Raw genomic sequence first — 22,626 nt, forward strand, 5'->3', positions numbered from 1 at the left:
CAAGCCCTAGTTCTGGACCCCAGATACCCTCACCTTATGAGAACTGAGGACAGCCTTCAGCTCCTCCAGAAGCCCAAACGCCAGTTTAAAGCCCCCAAGAGAGGACAGCAGCTTCCGGACTGTGTGCTGGGCTTGCCTGCGCACGCGCCAGGTGCGGCTCAGGAGCACGGCCACCAGAGCCCGGTGGTACTGCCTGCAAGCACAAGAATACAGCATCCTGGGGAGGGTGAGCGTGGGGCTCTCCACAGCCAGCCCTCCCACCCTGCACACACCACTATTTCGCAGGCTTTTGCCACGGTTTGCCCCACTTGACCCAAAAGGAAAGGTAAACAAATTTCACGTACTGAACTTTGTTGCCTGTGAATCTATGTGGGTGGTCAAGGAAAAGCCTCTCCGTCAACTGTAACACGGTACACAGGGCTGGGAAGGGAGACAAACAGTGGAAGTGTTTTTATTTATTTTTTTAAAAGATTTTTATTTATTTATTCATGAGAGACACAGAGAGAGAGAGGCAGAGACACAGGCAGAGGAAGAAGCAGGCTCCATGCAGGGAGCCTACATGGGACTCAATCCCGGGTCCCCAGGATCACACCCCAGACTGAAGGCGGTGCTAAACCGCTAAGCCACAAGGGCTGCCCTGGAAGTGTTTTTGTTTTTTTTTAAAGACTTATTTATTTCATTTTATTTATTTATAATAGACATAGAGAGAGAGGCAGAGACACAGGAGGAGGGAGAAGCAGGCTCCATGCCGGGAGCCTGACGTGGGACTCAATCCCAGGACTCCAGGATCGTGCCCTGGGCCAAAGGCAGGCACTAAACTGCTGAGCCACCCAGGGATCCCCCTGGAAGGGTTTCTAAATCATAGAACACATCTAGAGCACCTGTGTGGCTCAGCTGGTTAAGCGTTTGGCTCAGATCGTGATCTCAGGGTCATGAGGTCAAGCCCCATCTAGAGCTCCGCACCCAGCAGGGAGTCTGCTGGAGCTTCTCTCTCTCTCTCTCTCTCTCTCCCTCTCCCTCTGCTCTCACCCCATGCGTGCACACTCCTTCTCAAATAAATAAGTAAAATCTTAAAAAACATATATAGAATACATCCAAAAAGAACTGGAAAGTCCTGAAGAATTAACACTAAAATGTACATGTGATTAACACTGCATGTAAAATTACAGCTCATCTGAAGTTCCTTTTTTGCGGACAATGTATTTTGTACTAATGAAAAAGATACATTTTATTCTAATTAATTTAAAATTACTATGCAGTTCCAAAAAAAAATGAGGACACATGCATACTGAAGTAGAATGACTACCAAGTCTACAATGCATATAGCAGGCATATTACCATTTGTGTAAAAAAAAGGTAAAGAACTAACACAAAAAGTTATCTGCTGGTATGAATTATAAAATACTAAGGATATACAGAAGCTAATACAACTGGTTATCCATGGCCAGGGATACTAGGTGGCCAGAGATCAAAGCGGGGGTATGATTTTCAACATAGGCCTTCTTGGATCTTTTATTCTTTGAATTATGTGACTGTATTTCCTATACAAGAACTAATTTTTTTTCCTAAATCAGGAAGTGACTAACAGTTTTAGTTCATTAATAGGATGTTGTGATTTGTGAGTCAAAAGACTTTTCAAATCACCGATTAGCAGCAGACACCCCTAAGGCAACCTAGAATTTTAAACATACACTTAAAGATCAACTGTTCCTTCTCTGCCAGGAGAGAAACCAGTAGTTTTGTGTCTCCTAGTGGGGGAGTGCAGCCAGCCACACTCCACCAGAGCTTTTCAGCTGTCTTGTAATATAAGAAAACCTCCAAGACAGCACCAATTACCCAATCAGCTATAATTACACCTAACATCGCAGCCCCGCAACCATTAGTGCTCTGTTTCCACAAATCTACCCACTCCCCCACTTCTCAGCTTCCATGCCACACAATGCGTGTGTGTTCCATGTGTGTTCATTCCCACAGCAGCCTATGACACAGTAGCTGACCACAGCACTCTGACCCGGGTTTTTGCAGAGCTGACTGCTAAGGTTACAGGCACTCAGGAAGGGTCCTCTCTGAAGACCCACCAGAGGGACACAGGCCCAATCTCAAGTTCAAGTACGTTCAACTAAGTAACTCACCATCCTCTGAAGCCATGAGCAAAAATTTCTCAGAAGTGAAAATCTGCTTCTTTTCATCTACAATCAGCTGCCAGAAACCACCGAGTTTGGCCTCTGCAAGAAACAAAAGGTCACTCCCTGATATAGCTCACTCCGCCCATCACGGTTGGTCCCCTCCTGCCTGAAGATACTGGGGCCAGCTACATTGACAGACCCTCTTCTGCAGTAGGCAGTAGGGCTCCCCCAGCATGTATACATCACTCCTAGGCTAACTGTCTCCCCTCCCAGTCCTGCAAACTAACCCATCCTTCCGGTATCATTGCCTATATGTAAACTTTCAGTGGTTCTCTGCTGCCTACAGGAGACCAGGCAAGCATTTCCCACCTGGAATTCCCACCTACTCCAGGTGGCGGGCTGCGATACTTGATGTTCACACATGGTGCCTTCCCTGCTGGAGGCTAGTCTGAACGCATCCTGGGCTGTTCCCTTCCAGTTGGTGAAATCCTTCCTAGCCTTCAGGGCCCTCGTCCAAATGCTCCCTCCATGAAGCCTTTCTTGATAGCCAACACCTAAACTAAGAGCAATCCCTCCTTCAAAACTGCCCTAAGGAGGTATATTGTCTTATAACTACAGAAATATTTTTGCATCTCCTCTCTCCCACTGGAGTAAAGCAGCTTAAAATTAAAGCCTGGTCATGTTCATCTTTGCCTCCCTGCCAAGGCACCTGATGAAACATGACCAGAGCTGAACTCCACTTCCAACCATGGAAGTAAGTTCACGTCCATGTGCAGGCAGAGTATGACTAAAGCAGACATAGAATACCAGGTGGCCACAGAAAGAAAGAGAAAGCTCTTTGGGTTGCACTGACTAGGACTCTTGTCCAAGGAGTGTTCAGTACTTAATATGGCATATACACAGAACACTACCTGGTGTTGGTCGATTACATATTGACTGTTTCTGGACAGTAAATGGTAATACTAGCCAGAGATGGGAACTTAGGGCTAGAAGATTAGCTAAGGGGAAGCTTTTCAAGTTACTCCCTAGAAAGGTATAATCAATTAAAAAATGCCCCACTATACTAAACCCAGGCCAGTCTGGGCATTATATACAAACCCCCATCCTAGAGCACTAGAGCAACAGAGCAAAGGAGGACAGTGACAAGAGTCCCCTGGCTATATTCCCACGTCCAAGTGTGACCCTGAGGCTCATCCCTGCAGATGACAAGGGGCACCATGGCCGAGGCAGTGTGGTAGTGACCACACCAATCCTGTCAAATTCTAAACATCAAAACACTCCTCCCGGGGACTCTGAATGAAGCCTCATCTGCTACCACGGGGAACAAGTCCAGACCCTTACCAGCCTGTGAGTCAGCCACAGAAAGCTTTGAGAGCAGCAAGGCTGCAGCGGCCCCTTCGGTGACAGTGGGAACCTGAGTGCTTTGGGAGGCTGCCTTCTCCACTGTCTGGATGAGCAGAGGCAGCAAGTCCAAGGCCTGCAATAGTGTGTCACCTGTGGAGAGAGGACTAGCACCTTACAAAACACTATCAGGGGTGACAAGCTTACTCAAGAAAGGAGTTATCCATTCACATCTGAATTGGTTGACTAAAATGCTTCACCTTGTCAAATGCTGTGAAGTAGGAGAAAGAGAACCAACCATGTTACAGCTAGAAGGATCCTTACAAATCCAACAGTCCAGCTGTTCATTTGATGCGTAAGAAAACAGACCAAGAGAAGTTAAAAAAGATGCCCAAGGCCAAACAGCTGGTTCAGGGAGAGCCAGGGGCACTGCACACCTACCAATTTCTGTCTGGGGCTCTTCCCCAGTACCAGACAAGTTCCCGATCCAAATTCCAAAACCAGAACCAATCTGCTGACCTACAAACTAAACCCACTTAATAACTGAAAAAATAAAAAAATTAAAAAAATTAAAAAACAACTGAAAAAATATTTTGGAAATCTATTAAAACTATAGCTAAATCCATGTTTTCTTAACTACTAAACATATTTCATTTGGAAGAGGTCATGGATTTGAAACCAAAAAATATTTAAAGGCTTATTTTATATCATGTATATTTTAAAAGCATCAAGCAGAAACATCTCAAACTGAAGAGCCTAGTTTAAACCAAGTCTCTGCTATCTAGAACTCAATCTAAAAATCAAGATTGATCAATGCAGCAGAACTGCAAATTGACAAACAGGCACTGTAGAGAAGGGATACCCTTCTGTGGAATCAGCAGTTCTGGACTCTCTTAGATGTTTCTTTAAACACAGTTCATCAGAAGTGTACTTTCTTTTCTTTTCTCTTTTTTTTAAAGAAGTACAAGCCTATCTCAAAGGTGGAGATCAAGTTCCTAAGCAGATTGGAAAGTTTCCTCTAGCTTTGCTTAGGAAAGAGGTGGATGCCCACACTCAAATGACAGGTTTGTCAACCTGAAGAAAGGGCAGTGGTTGGTTTTTAGTAAGTCAAAAGTCAAGTTTCTATGAAGCTGGTCCTTTTGAATCAGGCCTCTTGCAATCAATCACTTCCCCATGACCCCAGATAATATAGTGACACAATCTAGTTCCAGACCCTCTCCAAATAAAGCTTTGTGACTTAAAGGTCTGATAAAGGGGAGAAGCTGGAGTCGGTTGTGAAGATTGGGCACTGATTCCAGGCTTTATGGATGACTAAGCCCGATGCTGCCCGAAACTCAAAGAGAAGTGATGCCAAGTAAGCTGGGCCACCAAGGGAAGGCCTGGGATGGTGAGGATGCCCAGAAGACGCAGTCACCCCTGCAGGGAAGGCATCTCACCTCGGAAGCAGGCCAACATGCACTGCAAGTAGGCATGCCTCACTGCAGAGGTGGAGGTCTTAAGGCTGAAGGCTTTCTTAAACCATTCGGTGAGCTTCTTGGGCACTTCTGTGGTAAACCGGTTACACCAGAGAGCCAGGACAGAGACGGCATGCACCAAGGTGCCTTCGTGAACTAAGGCAAGAAGTAGAAGTCTGGTCAGTTCAGCATCTCAGGCCCACGTCCAATTGCTGCCAGCAGAGCCCCATAGCAAGCAGGAGTACAAGGGGGAAGAAGCAGTAATGCTTCAGGGGAGTTTTGCTGTGAGAAGGGGTTCATGGCTGCTCTGAATGTGAAAATGAGTTGGAGCAGGTCTAAACTGCATCCTCCCCATGCTGCACAGTTACCTTCTTGCTGGAGGAATGGGATGAACAGCTCAGTCACAGTCCCATTCAAGACTTGACTAGAAGGCCCAGACACCACATGATGACTGACACTCCCGATCCCTGGAAGGCAGGGGATTTCCTGCTCAGCACAAAATCACAAACACGAGATTCTTCTTGCCGAGGCCCACTTCCCTAGCAGCCATGCCTCTCCTCTGGCCATCAGTGTCTTTTCCTCAATCCGTCCTCAAGATGATCCTGACTTTTATAAAAACCAGGCCTCCCGCTGGACTCAAACAAGTCCCACCTGCCCACAGATAGGCAGCAGAGTCCTAGGAGCCATGCTGGGCTGTCTATCAAGAGTCCAAATCCAATGAAGGACCTGCCTTACCTAACAGTTACGTTACACCTCATCTACTTCTTCACTTACCGCTACCCCCAGGAGAGATTCTATACCTGAGAGGACGCTGATCTTCTGGGCTACAATAGTCAGTTTTCCCTCCGAGCCTGAGAGGAGAGATGGTAAAGATACAAAATTCATATCTACCACATTTACCAAGGGGGTGATGATTAATCATGTGTGTGACACCAAGACACAGTTTCTGATTCCAGAAGTAGCCTTTCTTTAATGAAGCTGGATTTAAAATAACATTCACTAGATTTTTTTCTGACTAAAACAGCAGTAAATTCTTACAGAAAATCTGAGAAACAAAAAACATAAAAATATTTAAAAATCACCCACGTGCCCACTACCCAAAGACACTATGAACAATTTGATGTATTTCCCTCTAGCTTTTCCCTTCATACATACAATAACGTCCACACTTAAATTAAAAACAAAACAAAACAAAACCCTGAGATCACCCCTGTCTTCACTGCCCAGCACATGCTTCTGTTCACTTCACATGTCCACATCCTAATGCAAGTGTTCCCTTGGCCACACGGCTTCAACACACACAGACTTGGAGCCCCGAGTCCCAGGCAGGTCCCGGCACCCACACCTCAGTCATCCCCATAGCCAGGAAGGCTTACTCACCGCCAAGGATAGCAAACAGGTGCCTGGTCAGGGCTTCTGTCGCCGAAGAGTCACTGCACTGGCGGGCCAGGTTCCGCAGCGCCAACACGGCTTCATCCATCAGGCGGGGACTGTTGGACTTCAGCTGACCTGGACACAGAGAGCTGCAGCTCAGAAGCTGCCGAGAACTGAGCATCCAGGCTTTCATTTCTGTCTTTTCCACGTTCCCCATTCTCCCACCCCAGCAAAGTGTTCTTATAAGGATCTCGAGAAACTGTGCAAATGTAGTTTCTTTCTAAACTGAGCTATCCCCTGCCCTTTTTCCTAAAATAATTAGGAAAATACAACCAAAACCCAAGGTGCCACTCTAGGAGCTGGAGAGGGGTCACAGTACTCACTAGCCAGTCCTTTCACAATGTCCAAGGCATACTGGCTGAGATCCAGAGTCACTGATGCCAGCAGACTGGAAATAGCTAAGGAGGACAGAAAGTACACAACATGTCTGTCTCAGATATAAATGCCCATTTCTGCCCTACACTCCTATGCTGTAAGGCCTGCTGTCTGGTCACAAAGAACCCAGACCCCTCTTTATCTCCATATGGTCATGTGAATGGTCACACCTTTGTTCCTACAGTTTCTTTCTTTTTTTTTTTTTTAAGGTTTTATTTATTCATGAGAGACACAGAGAGAAAGAGAGAAAGAGAGAGAGACAGAGACACAGGCAGAGGGAGAAACAGAAACAGGCTCCATGCAGGGAGCCTGATGTAGGACTCGATCCTGGGACTCCAGAATCACGCCCTGGACTGCAGGCAGCACTAAATCGCTGAGCCACCTGGGCTGCCCATTCCTACAGTTTCAAGTGCCACCTCCACACCAAGTTCAAATTGTGTAGAGCAGAGGTTCTTAACCTGGTTTCCAGAAAGTTCTTGGATCTCTAAAATTGTTTGCAGTATATACTTTTGTGCATCCTTTTAGCAAAAGGGCCCATGACTTTCAACATATTCTCAAAAGGGTCCCTGATCTCTCTCCCAAGGTCCCAATGAGGAACAAAGTGAATACATACTTCACCCCACCCACACCACTTCTGCTGCCAAGTATCAGAGAAGCAGCTCATCAGTCAACGCATCTCCCTTCCACCAACCTGTCTGGCAGTGACCTACTTTCAATAACATTCTCTGGACTCCTAAGTAAGGACTTCTGTATGGTAGGCAGTATCAGATCCTTAAATTCCGAGTGGGACATGTATCGGAGCAGAGGGGCACAGTTATCCTACAAAGAGAAAGGAGTCAGGCATCCAGACCTCATGGGAACAAAGAATAAAGGATAGCTTTGAAGCAGAATTTAAACTGGATTTAGCTTGTCCAGCTAAGGTCCACTTCTCACTCACCAACAGATATTTCGGAGGCTTTACTTTGCTCATCAGGATGTTCTTCATATAAAAATCCAGCAGGGCACTCTAGAGAATACAAAGACTATTTAGACCAACATTCTGAGCATCTCATCGCTGGCCTAAAAGATCCTTTTTGTGGGAGTGCCTCTGAAAATTACAAATCAGTAAAAAATAAATAAAATACATACATACAGAAACAAAATACAAATCAATGCCCAAATTTCAGTGTCACACACAGAGGGCCCACTGATCATGCCACTCATCATTTTAAAACCTTCCACAGCTTTCCAGAGCTGCTTGGATTCAGTCCAAAGTCCTTGGCCTGGCTGCCAGGCTGCCTCTCACATCTCTCCAGCCCCAATCGCCTCCCCTGCCTAGCTTCTCATGGGCTGCTTTCTCTGCCCAAAATACCCCTCCTCACATACTGACCTTGCTAATACTATTCACCTTTTAAGTTCCTTCATAAGAGCTATGCCCCCAACACATGGCCTCTGTCAGGTCCCCCAATACACAGTATTACTGCTTCCTGCCCTTTTTCTTTGTAGCACTTATCACATTTGTAATTAGATGACTATCTGTCTGATGGCAGACTCCTCATATGCAACTCCCCGAGGGCAGGGATCACAGCTCCCTGGATCCCTGCTGCAACCCAAACAGCTAGCATAGTGCTTGGCACACGGCAGCTGCTCAGCTGCAGGAGAATAAATCACTGCATGAACAGGCAAATTATCATCCCAATAATTGCCAGGATTCTCCCCAAGCCAGAGCTGGAGGGAAAACTTTCTGGCTCCAAAAACTTCAGATATCATGGAGAAAAGGCCAGGGTTTCATATGAGAAAACCAATGAGCTCCAGATGAGGACAGGAGCTGGGGCCACCAGAGCAAAGCAAGCTCCCCCTCTTTGCCCCCAGCAATCCACCTGCCTTGTATCTGTTGACCACATCCATCTCCTTGTGGCTCGTGCAGAACTGCACCAGCAGCCCCAGCATGCCTGCATAGTTCTGGTTGGGTTCTAGGCTGAGAATGGCTGACAAGTACTGTTCCACCAGTCCAGGGTTCTGAAGAGGAAAGTATAAAACAGGTGTTATTATCACATGGCAGCGGGGGTGGCACAAAAGAAGCGATGCCCACCACCCTCTATGCCTCCTGTCACCTCTTTCCACAGCTTGCTGAGCTTCTTCACAGCACCATCCACGGCGTGCCTGTGGGAGCCACCCAGCACCTCCACCAGGAGCAGGCACTGCACCTCCACCTGTCAGGACAGGGAGAGGCTCGAGTCAGGACATGAAATGCAAATGGAGGTCCCGTGGCCCTCACAAGGGAGAAAAAGATACCACAAAATAAAACACACAAATGAATATATAATTCCAGTGAAGTAAGTGCCATTCAGGAAAAGGATACGCACCCTGTTTCATACCTGCCTTAACTCTTCCTTTATTAATTCCACAAATACTTGCTGAATATTGACTAAATGGCAGGCACTACACTAGGCACTTGAAATATAGAAGTGAAGGGATCCAATAGGATGATCCTAGCCTGTGTGGAGAGATCACTATTCGATCCAGAGTGAAACACATCATCGGTGCTCAATTTAAAAATCCTAGAGATGGGCAGCCCGGGTGGCTCAGCGGTTTAGCAACGCCTTCAGGCCAGGGCCTGATCCTGGAGACCCGGGATCGAGTCCCATGTCGAGTTCTCTGCATGTAGCCTGCTTCTCCCTCTGCCTGTGTCTCTACCTCCCTCTCTCTCTCTCTCTCTGTGTCTCTCATGAATAAATAAATAAAATCTTAAAAAAAAAAAATCCTAGAGACTTTCTATATCACAAACACCCACGGTGACTGGCGAGCAATGTGACTGGCCACCCTGAGACAAAGGGTATGCTTAGGAAGTCTGCTGTGCTCCATTTGCATGTATACAAAATGATACATGTACAAGTTTTTTCACTGTAGCATTGCTTACAGTAAAAAATTGTAGATAACATAAATAGTCATCAGCAGGGTACTTGTTACATATACTGCAGGACAACCACTCAGGATCATAAATCAAGAATGAGAAACTCTGGGGCACAAGGGTGGCTCAGTCGGCTGAATACCCAACTCTTGGTTTCACCTCAGGTCACAATCTCAGGGTCTTGAGATCAAGCCCCACCTTGGGTTCCACACTCAGCAGAGTCTACTTGTCCCTTTCTTTCCCCATCTGCTCCTCCCCACATGTGTGCACACTCTCTCTGTCTCACTCACAAATAAATAAGTAAATCTTACAAAAAATTCTTTAAAAAAGAGGTGTAAAGGGGCGCCTGGGTATTCAGTGGTTGAGCATCTGCCTTTGGCTGAGGTAGTGATCCCGGGGTCCTGAGATTGAGTCCTACATCAGGCTCCCTGCAGGGAACCTGCTTCTCCCTCTGGCTGTGTCTCTGCCTCTCTCTGTGTCTCTCATGAATAAATAAACTCTTTAAAAAAGAAGAAGAAGAAGGTGTAAGCTCCAAGAGGGCAAGGTCCTCTTTCTTGTTCCCAGCTTTGCCCCAGCTCCTAGAACAGGGGCCAGCACATAGAGGCCCTCAACAGATACTTGAGTAACTGAATGCATTTCAACCTATGTGTATAGTTGAAGTCAACGCTGGCAACAAGTAAAGGAAAAACCCAGATTCAAGACACAGGAAAAACAAACATGGTCTCATGCCCCTGATGTGTTTTGTACCATAAACACAACACTCCAGGGATGATCCCTGCCCCTCACTAACCCACAAGCATACTTACTTACCTGGGATAATGGCTTTAAGAGATCACTGGAGATATCTTCAATGAGGGAACCATGATAAAACATCTTACAAAGAGGCCTTGGCAGCAATGAAACCCACACTCTGAAGGGGGTCCAGTTCCAATATCTATTACCTGCCAGGTTTCAGTGTTCTTATCCTTCAGTCATCACTGATGGCCACTCCATGGTCATCCCCAGAGGCGTGCTAGGTAAGCTCCCAGGGACAGGACCGTCACTGTTTCCTACTAGTAGGCTACTTCGGGAGAGGCGTTACAGTTTTCTAGTGCCACTCCTCATTCACCTGTACAGCCCTCTGTACATTTCCATGGCCCTTTCACACTTCGTCTTGAGCCCCTCTTCATAACAACTCGTGGAGGTAGATGGGGTAGGTAGCACTTTTTCCCACTTTGCAGACACGGGAAGCAGGCTCAGAAGTTACATATACAGCCAAATATAATGACTGAGAATCAGAGCCATACCTCAGGCTCCTTTTTAATGAACCGTAAGACCATTCCTCTTGCCCTCCACTAAGCACATCTAGATATTCAAAACAACCTCCTGACCTGGCCTATTGGACCATCTCTGATTAGCAGATATGTAGATAGGCAAGGCAGGGAATGTGGAAGAAGGAGGCACAGAACAAGAGGAGAGAATTAAAGGACCAAAACACATGGCAAGAATTCCATTCCATTAGCCAGTTCAACACTGAAATCCAAATACAGGGAAAGGAATGATAAACCAGGAAAAAAAAATTATTTACATTATTATATTTTCTGATTGACTTGCTGTCTTTCTTGCTCTCTTCCCTGCTCTGGCCTGTCAAGTCTTCCACATATGCCATGAAGGCAGGAATTGCCTTTCTTTTGCTCATCAGTGGACTCCCAGAACCCAGTACCATGCTTGACAGAAGCTCAACATATGTGATAACCAGATGGGTGTAATGATGTTACATGCTCAATCCACTGAAGTCACATACCTCGGGACAATTCACAGTGCTAAGTCACCCAGCACCAAGAAGAGCCATTGGCCAAAAAAGGTGCTTAAACAAGTCCTAACTCTATGCAGAGAGCCGACCGTCACTACTCCAAAGACCTAGGGAACCTACCAGTTTGTTCCAGATGTCTCCTTGCCGCTTGGCTCTTGAGGGAAAGACAATGTGCACCAGTAGGCAGGTCCAGGACAGGGCCAGCAAGGCAGCAGAGCCACTACTCTTACTATAGAGAGAGGGGAGGCAGAAGGTAAGTGCAGGGCAGCACCCTCCATCTTGAGGACAAATGCTCAACACAAGGCTCTGCCTGGTATATAGGACTCTCCCTTGACCTACAACTGGACAGAACTTGAAACTGGCTCCTGATAAGTCATCTGTAACAACTCATGACAAGGCATGCAAGCCTCATTAGCCAAACTCCCACCTCTTAGAGCTCACAACTATAGAAACAAAAAGATGGTTTCCCATATTGTGTCCAACGGGTATACGGTTCCCCTCAAAATGGCCTCACTTCCACTGGTTTCTCAACCCTGTTCCTTGGGAAAGTGGTTTGCGCACTGGGCCTGACATCCTGGCTCCTCCTATCGCAATGGGTGGACTGCTGGCGTCACTCAAAGTTTCAGAGAGGAAAGAGAGACATGCTCACACCTGCTCGGCGCAGCTCATCTGCACCAGCTTCTCCTGAACAGGACTCCAGCAAGCCCCAGTAGGCCGTACCTTTCTCTCTTACCTGGGGGCACCAGCTTTGGAGCCAATGCCTGAAGACTGCAGAGAATGCAGAAGATTCTTAGCAGTGGCTTCTGGCTGGGCCTCTGCCAACTGCTGGATGGCTGCCTGCAGGGCCCGGCGGGAGGCTGCATCTCTAAGGAAAAGAAAGAAAGGAAAAGGTGAACACTGGGGGCAGGGACAAGGTGGCTTAGGCTGAGTGCTGATCTTTCTCTGGAAGACTGGATTGTACTGTATTCCAGTGGATCACAGAGGATGGGATTAAGAAATAACTAGAGAAATCTACCTCCTTCTGGAGTTCTGGAGGCAGCTAATAAGGGCAAAGGAGCCATCAAGGCTGTGAGGGCAACACATTTATGGAACACTGACTTATGGACCTCAAAACTGGGCCAAGTGCATGCATGCCTGTTGACAGCATACAGACTCATGACGTAGCAGACACTGTTCTGGAAGCTCTACACTTACCAACTACCACCTGAGGGGTGGGTAACAGTACCACCCCCATTCTGCAGATGAGGAAAAGAGAGGCACAGGGAAGCTGAGTAACTTGCCCAGGATCCAACAGCTAAGATGTGACACAGCTCCAAAACCTGGACTCTTAACAGCTCTCCTGCACCACCTCTTTGCACAAAGGGCTGTGGGCACAGGGCCTTCAATTGAGACTCACCTGTACCGGTGCAGAGTCAAGCAGAATAATTTGCAGAGCCCTTTCACTGCTCCCTCTGGCAGATCTGAAACCAAAGATCACACACAGAGTAGTCAATACAAGCTACTTCGTGAACACCTGCTTGAGCCAGGCATTCTACCAGACATGAGCTCCTACCCATCAGACACTTCCTGTAGGTTAGAGATGGAATTCCCTGGAGGAAAAATCCACAGCAAAATCGGACTCCAGGAAAAGACTCTCGGGGGTGCCTAAGTGGCACAGCCGGTTAAGTGTCTCTTGGTTTCAGCTCAGGTAGTAATCTCAGGGTTGTGAGATCAAGCACCATGCCAGGCTCCCTACTCAGTAAAGAGTCTGCTTGTTCCTCTCTCTCTGCTCCTACCCTCACTTGCTCCCCCACGCCCTCACTCTCTCTAATAAATAAATTAAAAATTTAAAAAGGCTCTCAGGTAGATACCCATTACACGAACGAAACTAAGGTGATACAGTGGCCTCAAAAACCTAACATCTGGGCAAGTGGCACTTCTGGGGCACAAGGAGTATTCTGCTGCTTAGACCTGGGTGCTGGTTACACAGGTTTGTCTAGTTTGTGAAGACTCAGTTGGCTGTTTGCTTATGGTATGTGAACTCCTTGTGTTTCTTCTAACAAAATTTTCTAAAAATAGGACAAAATTAAAGTGCTCTGAGGGATCAGAGAAGGGCAGAGCACCTCTAACTGGAGTGGCTTCTGAAGGTTCTAAGAACATAAGTTTAGCCTAATAGATCCGTAAGCTATAGAAAAATGGCAAGAAAAAAATGTACACCCTGAGTGATGCTAACCACAGGAGCACAAGTGCAGAGGCAAGATGCATGATGGCCATCAGGACACATGAGGAGGAAGAGAAGGAAGACTTAATTAGTACTCCCAAAGTGCAAAGTGCCAGATCCTGCCCTAAGCATTGACACATGGTTCCTCACCTAATCCCTCTATGATGGGTATATGATATATGACTGAGGCACCTCAAGATGAAGAATGGAGGCCTAGGAACCCGAGCAGGCCAGCCACATGAAAAGAGATACTCTGGCTGGAACGACAGGGGTCAGTAATGGAAAACCAACCTGTGGCCATTTCTGCCTGTCAGACGCTATTCCCCTGGACTCGTGGCTACTTCAGTGACCAAGGAAAAGAGAGATGGGGACCAGAAACCGGTGTGGCCAAGGGCTAACATACACTGGGTGCTCACCAGAGCCAGGCACAGTGTTAAGTGCCATCCACACGTCTTCTCATTTACTCCTCACACTAACCCTGCGGGGGACGTACTATTGCAATCTCCATGCTCAAACCAAGGAGACAGGCTCAGACAAGTTAAGGAACTTGAACCGGGTCACACGGACTCACTTCGTTATCTACTATTCCAAATGAAGGAGAGGCCAGAATGATTATCACTGTGCAATACCTCCTCATTAGACTCAGAAAATTAGAAAATTGAGAACTAAAGATTTCATGTGGGGTAGTTAACTTTCCACCATCAACGTGCACATCAAAGGTGACTAAACATCTTACATGGGATGCCTGGGTGGCTCAGTGGCTGAGCATCTGCCTGGGGCTCCGGGCATGATCCCAGGATCGAGTCCCACATGAGGCTCCCCATAGGGAGCCTGCTTCTCCCTCTGCCTATGTCTCTGCCTCTCTTTCTCTCTGTCTCTCATGAATAAATAAAAAAAAGTTTAAATAAATAAATAGATAGATAGATAGATAGAATGTTTAAAAAATAAACAACTTACAAGTATTATTCACCCTGAACGGCAGAACTTCAGGGTGGCTAATGAGTAAAATCACCCTGAAAAAGTCTTGAATGGTTCATAAACTTCACCTGTGTGTCAAATGCCTTCCTCCAGAAGATGGGAAAAATGTAGTATTCAGCAGTTACATAGCAGGAGGGTCAACCACTAAGGCTTGGAAGGTGTGTACAGCCAGTAAGTACCTTGTCACATAGCAGCCTCTTCTAAGTACAACTCTGTTACGAAAGGTGACGAGAGAAACTTTTGAAGGTGCCATAAAACTCATATATTAAAGTGTTAATGCAGAGGAGACTCTCTTTGAAGCTGACAAACAGGAATGTACAAAATTTACATGCAACTTGAAAAGGCTTGGGTATGGGACGCCTGGGTGGCTCAGCAGTTTAGCGTCTGCCTTTGGCCCAGAGCGTGATTCTGGAGTCCTGGGATCAAGTCCCACATCGGGCTCCCTGCATGGAGCCTACTTTTCCCTCTGCCCCCGCCCCTCTCTCTCTGGGTCTCTCATGAATAAATAATAAATAAAATAAAATAAAATGCTTGGGTATGTAACCAGGCAAAAGTGAATCAGAAGCAGCAAATGAGCGATTGGGTGAAGCAGGCTCTTTACTAACAAGAAGTGAAAGCTGGGGGACAGGGAGACCCAACTCTACAAGGCCATGATGCTCAGACTTCAGCAAACACAGGAATCACTTAGAGGGCTTGCTGAAACACAGATGCTGGGCGCTGCCCCCATGGTTTCTAAATCTGAGTTTCTGGGATAGAGCCAAGAATCCGGATCTCAAACAAGTTCTGACGTGATGGTGATGCTGCTAGTCCAGGGACCACGCTTTGATAATCAATGCTATACAGTAAAAACACACCAAAGGTAATTCAAAAGCTAATTAGGATTTATTGGATGAAAGCAAACTAGTCTTTTTTTTTCAGTTCCAGTATAGTTAACAGTGTTATATGAAGGCAAACTAGTCTTACACATCCCAACTGAATGTAGGGATAGACCTCAGTTGCGGAACAGTCATGATAACCACATGTGCTCAGAATTTCTCAAAATGTGTTCCCCCAACCCTGAACAGGCTTTCAGGAAAAAAAAAAAAAAAAAAAGAGGTTGGTTCAAGGAAAGCACTGGATTAAAAAAAGCTTAATGAAATTAGAATATCTTCCTGGAATATGCTGTGAAATCTCCCAGAGGGAAGTAGAAAATGTTGACATTTCCCAAACTTATCTGAACTTGAAATCTTTTTTTTTTTAAGATTTTATTTATTTATTCATAAGAGACAGAGAAAGGCAGAAACATAGGCAGAAGGAGAAACATGCTACCCCCATGTGGGACTTGATCCCAGAATTCTGGGATCATGAATCCTGGGAGCCAAAGGCAGACACTCAACCACTGAGCCACCCAAGCATCCCTGACCTTGTAATCTTTACTGGTCAATCCCCTGTTACCATCTTGCTGACTTCCATGGAACACAGCCTGGGAAAAATGGTGCCCCAAGTCATAAAGAAAATGTTTTTGCTTCTAGTAAATTACTTAAGATTCCTAGTATCTTTTAGAAATATTTCCAATCAAAATGGTGAAAACTGTAAAAAAAACCTTTGGTACCTAAATGGATCAACTCTCTGCTAAGCCAACTGTTTGTTTCTTTCTTTCTTTCTTTCTTTCTTTCTTTCTTTCTTTCTTCTTTCTTTTTCTTTCTTTCTTCTTTCTTTCTTTCTTTCTTTCTTTCTTTCTTTCTTTCTTTCTTTCTTTCTTTCTTTCAAGATTTTATTTATTCATGAGAGACACAGAGAGAGAGAGAGGCAGAGACACAGGCAGAGGGAGAAGCAGGCTCCCTACAGGGAGCCCAATGTGGGACTCGATCCTAGACCCTGGGATCATACCCTGAGCCAAAAGCAGATGCTCAACTGCTGAGCCACCCAGGCATCCCAAGCTAACTGTTTCAATGCGCAGGACAACAAGCAAATATGGCAAGGGAAGCAGCAGCCATGGTTCTACACAGAGAGCACAATTTACTTTGAAATGGAATTGTCTCTTGGCCACATGGATAGAAAACAAATACCTTTTCTGGCAACACATTTCCCCAGTTCACTGAGGATTTCTCTCCGTTCCTTCACACTGGCTGTTGTCACCTTCCCCGCAAAACGTTTTAGTGTCTCGGAAACCTGTGAAGACCAAGCCCACAAAGAAAATTTCAGCAAACTACAAAACAATGAGTGTGTATGCTGGGGAAGTGGGTACAGAATTCAAGGTGGTTCTCTTTGACCCAAGGTCTCTCAACCTCCACACTACAGACATTTGGGGCTAGATAATTCTTGCTGTGAGGCTGTCTTCCTATATTGTAGGATTCTGAATGGCATTCCTGGTCTCTACCCTCTAAATGCCAGTAACAGTACTCCACTCCTCCTGCCTCAGTTGACAATCCCAACTGTCTCCAGACATTGTGAAATATCTCCTGGTGGGCAAAATCACCCCCAATTGACATGTACTACTTTAACCCAGTCAACCGGCCAATACACCTTACTCAAATTTACACAAAAAAAGGCAAGGCAGAAGGCCAAACCCTCACCACAGAAAATATCCTTCCAGAATTATGTAAAATCCAGTGAGGACCCACTATATGCCAGTGTGTTTCCTTTATTCAGCTCTTGTTAGCCTCCCACATGGGGAATATCCACATCCTGGCAGGTCATTAGCAGAACGGAAGTACAGTGGCTGAAAGATGGAGAGCAAAGAGATTGAATCCTAGCTCTGCCTCTTACCAGCTGTAGACACTCCGTCAAATTATGTCATTTCCCTAGGGCACCTGGGTGGCTCAGGAGGTTAAGCGACTTGATTTTCGCTTAGGTCATGATCTCAGGGTCTTGGTATTAGGCCCTGCACTGGACTCTGTGCTTAATGAGGAGTCCACTTAAGATTCTTTCTCTTGGGCACCTGGGTGGCTCAGTGGTTGACTGTCTGCCTTTGGTTCAGGGTGTGATCCCGGGGTCTTGGGATCAAGTCCTGCATCAGGCTCCCCACAGGGAGCTGCTTCTCCCTCTGCATCTGCCTCTCTCTGTATCTCTCATGAATAAATAAGTAAAATCTTTAAAAAAAAAAAAATTATTTCTCTGCCTCTCTCCAAGCAGGCTCTCTAATAAATAAATCTTAATATATATATATCTCCTCTCCTTGACCATCAGTTCCCCATCTATACCATGCAGGTAATAGCACCTATCTCATAGGACAGTTAGTGGCTAAGCGAGAGAACCTATGTAGAGCATTTACTCTTCTCTTGGCACAGGTCAGCTACTAAACTAGCAACGCTCGAGCCTCTGAGGTAGGCATCAGTATCCCCACTTTACAGGTGATGAAAGAGCAGATTCCCAGTCACTGCTCAGACTGGGTTGAAAGCCACAGCACCTGTATTTTTGAAACTAAGCCTGAAACCGATAGGTCTATAAACCACTGCCAACTGGCCCTTAGTTTTCAACCACCAACCATGTTAGCACAGCTGCACGGCAGGGGGGGTCACGGGGGACGGGTCGGGACAGGACAGATTTCAAATACTCCTGAAAATCTGCTCCTGAGCAATATTCCAATATTCTCTAAGCTAGAGAACAGAAAGTCATGGATACATGAGCACTAGGAGAGGCCATGGTAAGCCCCAAGTAACTAACACACTGGTGCCCTCATCTTTTTCTTCTAAGGCTATTTCAGAGACAGGCCTTATAGTAAAGTCAGATTCAAGGGTTTATAGAGAAACAAAATTATGCTAAGGTTTTTTTTTTTTAATATTTAATTCCCTGATATAATTCTACCAGCAGTGAGTAAACTCATGTCAAAACTCTTTCATATAAGTGATTGTTTTAATACTGTCTTTTCTTTTTATAGTCATACATACAGATAATTAAGGAGTCAACATCATGTCAACTATACTTGAAAAAAAAAAAAGTCAAAGCTGAAGAGTTCTGGAAACTCTGCCAGAAAAATCAGTCTCTTGTCTTCACTCCCCAAGGGCACCCTCTTTTACCAATTCTGGCTCATGATTTTGGGAGCTACCTCCATAATCTCTATAACTTGTCTGTGCTACTACTACTTGTTTTTCAGTTGTATTGCCTTCTATAGTAGCTCTTTCTCCAACCCCACCTCCTACCCTCCCCATTTCCCCAACATAATTCCTCAGTTTCATAATATGGGCTAGCTTACTATTCAGTGTTTACACTGTATGTAAATGGAAGGCATTTAACCACTAATTTTTTTTTAAGATTTTATTTATTTATTCATGAGAGACACACACACACACACACACACACAGAGGCAGAGACACAGGCAGAGGGAGAAGCAGGCTCCACGCAAGGAGCTCAATGTGGGGCTCGATCCCTGGTCTCCAGGATCACACCCTAGACTGTAGGCGGCGCCAAACCGCTGCGCCACCCGGGCTGCCCAACCACTAATTATTTTGTTAAGATTTTATTTACTTAGAGAGTACACGCATGTGCATGCACCCAAGCATGAGGAGGGACAGAGGTACAGAGAGAATCTCAAGCTGGCTCCCTGCTGAGCTTGAAGCCTGACCCTACCACTCTGAGATCATGACCCAGAGATCACGACCCGAGCCAAAAATCAGGAATCTGACACCCAACGGAACCCAGGCGCCCCACTTGACCTCCATTTAATACATTATGTTTACTATCCTACACAGCTTTATTAACCCTGGAGTTAATAAATGCACTTTTCCATCTGCCCTCAGTTTGCTTTATCTGTTCTAATTTGCACTTTGATCCCAAACTTTTTACCACTTGTACATTTGGGCAGACCAGGTATTCTACCAAATTCCAGCTTCCTAAAGAAGTCTCTCCCAGAACTTGATGACCTGGCCCGATTTGGTAGGTGACCCTCTATAGCTGCAACACAGTGTATCACCCTAAAAATGTACTTTTTCTTGTGTTTAGATGGAGCACGTTCTCCATTTTGTGAAGTCCTTGCAAATCTGAAAATGTTCTAGCTTCACATTTAAGTTTGTTTGGATACAGAATATTAGGTTGAAATCATTTTCCCTCAGACTACTGGAGACATTCTCACTGAGCTCCAGCTTTTAGTGTTACAAAGTTCAATGCTGTTAATTTTTTTTTAATATTTTATTTATTTGAGTGAGAGAGAGAGAGAGAGAGAGGCAGGCAGAGGGAGAGGGAGAAGCAGGCTCCCTGCTAGAAGCCTGACTCCAGGCTCAATCCCAAGACCCTGGGACCGTGACCTGAGCCGAAGGCAGGCCCTTAACCAGCTGAGCCACCCAGGCACCCCTGCCATGCTGATTTTTGATTCTTTGTCTAAGACCTGACTTTTGCCCTGCAAAGTTCTAGGATCTTCTCTTTGTGTCCAAGGTTCTAAAACTTCACACAGGGCACCTATGTGGCTCAGTTTTTTGGGCATCTGCTTCGGCTCAGGTCATGACCTCCAGGTCCTGGGATTGAGCCCCATGTCTGGCTTTCTGCTCAGTGGGGAGTCTGCTTCTCCCTTTCCCTCTGTCCTCATCACCCCCACCCAGCTCGTGTTCTCTCTCAAATAAATAAAATCTTTTTTAAAAATTAAAAAATAAAATTTCACACTAATGTGCTTTGTTGTGAGTCTATCTTCATCCACTGTGCTGAGTATTTGTGATCTGGAAACACACCCTCCAGTTGAGGACAAGTTTCCTGAATTACTCTGCAGATGATTTCCTTGGATATTGGACCTCCTACACTAGTCCTCACAGTGATCCTGTTTTACACTTTCCAGAGAGAAAAGTTCAGGCTTTTGCCAAGGTGGAGAAAGACAGCCAGCGGGGATCTGACTGCATCAGAAAAGGGCTTTCCACCAATCTCCTAAATTAGCCCCGCCCAGTCACCCTCACTTCCAGAGGGTAGCTGATCCCCCCAGCTCCCATCTGTCAGAGATTCTGCCATGTGAACCAGCTGGCTTCTCAGCTTTCCCAACCGCTGGCTTAGGATTCATTTTCCTTAGGTCTGCTAAATCCTTCCCAGTCATCCCTTTCTAGTTTCCAAAAGTTTGCTGCTGTTGTCTGCTCTCTACTCTCCCAATCTCTGTGGGAATCCTTTTAAAAACCTTTTATTACTTTTAGTGAGGGTTGAGGAGACAGCAAAAATAGATGCATGAATACAACCCACTCTCTACCTAGAATTCCCACAGAGCTGCCTTTCCTGGATAATATTAAATTCTTGGCTATAGTTTCTCTCAAAAAGTTGAAAGAACTTTTTAGGTTCAGGGCTCTTCTTTCTCTTCATCAGAAAATGAATTGAGACCCCGTCAGAAAACTAAAGAAATGCATACCATGATCTTTCAGAGAAGTCTTTTGTTGGTGTGACCAGATGCAAACAGCTTTAAAGTTCACGTTTCTCTCTAGAGTGGCACTGTCCAACTCTGTGATGATGCAAATTGTTCTTTTGCACTGTCCAGTACAGTGGCTACCAGCCACATGTGGCTATCCACATGCTGAAAAGTGGCTAGTGCAACTGAAGAACTAAATTTTTCATTTCATTTACTTTTCACTAACTAGCCATTTAATACCCACATGGCTAGTGGCTACCATCCTGAATAACACAGCTCTAGAGAAAGGTTTCTGCACTTGAGTATTAATGTTAAACATTATGTGTCCCCCTAACTCCTTCCAAAATACCCAACAGACTAAGCTTTTCTTTCCAGGATTCAGTATACCTGAACTGAAACAAATTACCAGCTCCTTGCACAGGAAGTTCTCAAATACACAACTTCCCAATGTTCCTTAAGTGCTCACTCTCCGGCCTCAGAACCTCCCCATCAAAATCAAATTTAGTCTCTTCTCCCTGTTGATCCAAGGAAGCCAAGCTGGCCCTTAGACACCGGTTCCTTTTTCCATATGATTGTCTTTTCACTCTAAAACACTCACAACTACAAGCAAGGCTAAGGTGGAGGAAAAAGTTTTTCCCCAAATATTTTCCTGAATTACAAGGAGTGATAACACTCGAGGGTCATAAGGCCCTTCGAAGGTAGTAAAGCTTCTTTTATTTTTAAGCAGGCTTTAATAACAACCAGCAACGTATAAAGTGCCCTACTTTATCTCCCTGAATCCTCACAGCAAACCTCTACCGTAGGTACTACCTTAGCCCCATTTTATAGACGGAAAGAGGCTTGGCGGGACTAAGTAACTTGCCCGGCATCTCGTGGAAATCAACGAGCTGAGACTCAAACTCGGCTCTGTAGAAATCCAAAGGCTGTGCTCTAAGTCTCTGCACATAGCCGGTACTACAGAAACCTCTGCTGAACGTAAAGTTTAAGGAAAAGTCGGTGTTGGCCGGGGCTTCGCTGCCGGGGGACTCGGGGAAACGCAGCAGAGACTCGTAAAGGCGAACTTCTGCAACTCCAGGGTGAGGGAGGGCCCCGCCGGGCGCCGCTGCGGAAGCCGCGGCCGGAGTCCCGGACTCCTCCAGCCCGGGGACGGTCTGCGCCGCGCGGGCCGGGCCGGACCAAGACCCGCGAGGAGCCCGGCCGACGCGGCCCCAGGGTCGCCCCCTCCGCAGCCACTGACCCCCGCCCCCCCGGCCCCTCCCGCCCCTAGGCCAGCGGCAGGAGCGGTCTGGCTCGGCGGCCGCCGTCCACACCCAGTCGCTGGCCGCGTTGGCCCCGCAGCCGCCCGCCTCACCTGCGTGTCCGCCGCCATCCTGCCGGCGCTGACTCCGGAACCGCTTCCGGAGCGCTTCCGGGTCACAGCGCGGGCCCACGCGGCAGGGCGAGGCCGGGAGCCCGCTGGGGACGGGCCTGGCGCCCCCGGGCGGGACGGCGGCCGCGGCAGCCCCGCGGGGAGGCGGGCAGCGGGATCGGGTGCCTGGGCCGGCGCTGGGAACGGTCGAGGCCCCCCTCCCCGGGGCCCCCTCCTCAGCTCGGGGGCCCCTCTCAGCCTGGCGTCGTGGGGGACGAAGGTCTTTGAGAATTTGTAATGCGGGGAGACCGCCCCGTAGCCTCCGACCCGCCTTCCCGGACTCCCCCACGTGGACCTGTACTGAGTGAAGACCACATCCTTTAGAGCAGAGTTTTA

At 46.6% G+C, this 22,626-nt stretch overlaps 1 protein-coding gene across 2 annotated transcripts in view; it reads right to left on the reverse strand.

Annotated features, from left to right (window-relative positions):
* The window catches only part of GCN1 (GCN1 activator of EIF2AK4), a 59,018-nt gene extending 36,730 nt beyond the window's left edge, over positions 1-22,288 (reverse strand). The window contains exons 1-18 of one of the 2 annotated variants that reach the window (XM_072802760.1): positions 22,234-22,288; positions 16,639-16,741; positions 12,809-12,872; positions 12,146-12,277; positions 11,533-11,641; positions 8,824-8,922; positions 8,594-8,728; positions 7,668-7,736; positions 7,441-7,549; positions 6,679-6,753; positions 6,302-6,430; positions 5,722-5,772; positions 5,290-5,388; positions 4,904-5,077; positions 3,468-3,620; positions 2,133-2,225; positions 345-420; positions 34-193 (exon numbers count right to left, since the gene is read on the reverse strand). In XM_072802760.1, coding sequence (XP_072658861.1) covers positions 34-193; positions 345-420; positions 2,133-2,225; positions 3,468-3,620; positions 4,904-5,077; positions 5,290-5,388; positions 5,722-5,772; positions 6,302-6,430; positions 6,679-6,753; positions 7,441-7,549; positions 7,668-7,736; positions 8,594-8,728; positions 8,824-8,922; positions 11,533-11,641; positions 12,146-12,277; positions 12,809-12,872; positions 16,639-16,741; positions 22,234-22,251 — 1,848 coding nt within the window. In that variant the 5' untranslated portion in view covers positions 22,252-22,288. The remainder of the gene's footprint in view (positions 1-33; positions 194-344; positions 421-2,132; positions 2,226-3,467; positions 3,621-4,903; positions 5,078-5,289; positions 5,389-5,721; positions 5,773-6,301; positions 6,431-6,678; positions 6,754-7,440; positions 7,550-7,667; positions 7,737-8,593; positions 8,729-8,823; positions 8,923-11,532; positions 11,642-12,145; positions 12,278-12,808; positions 12,873-16,638; positions 16,742-22,233) is intronic. The other variant, XM_072802759.1, reaches the window with a different exon arrangement.
* Between the last annotated feature and the right edge of the window lie 338 nt (positions 22,289-22,626).

The sequence above is a fragment of the Canis lupus genome, chromosome 27 (genome assembly GCF_048164855.1).
Source record: "Canis lupus baileyi chromosome 27, mCanLup2.hap1, whole genome shotgun sequence".
NCBI lineage: Eukaryota > Metazoa > Chordata > Mammalia > Carnivora > Canidae > Canis > Canis lupus.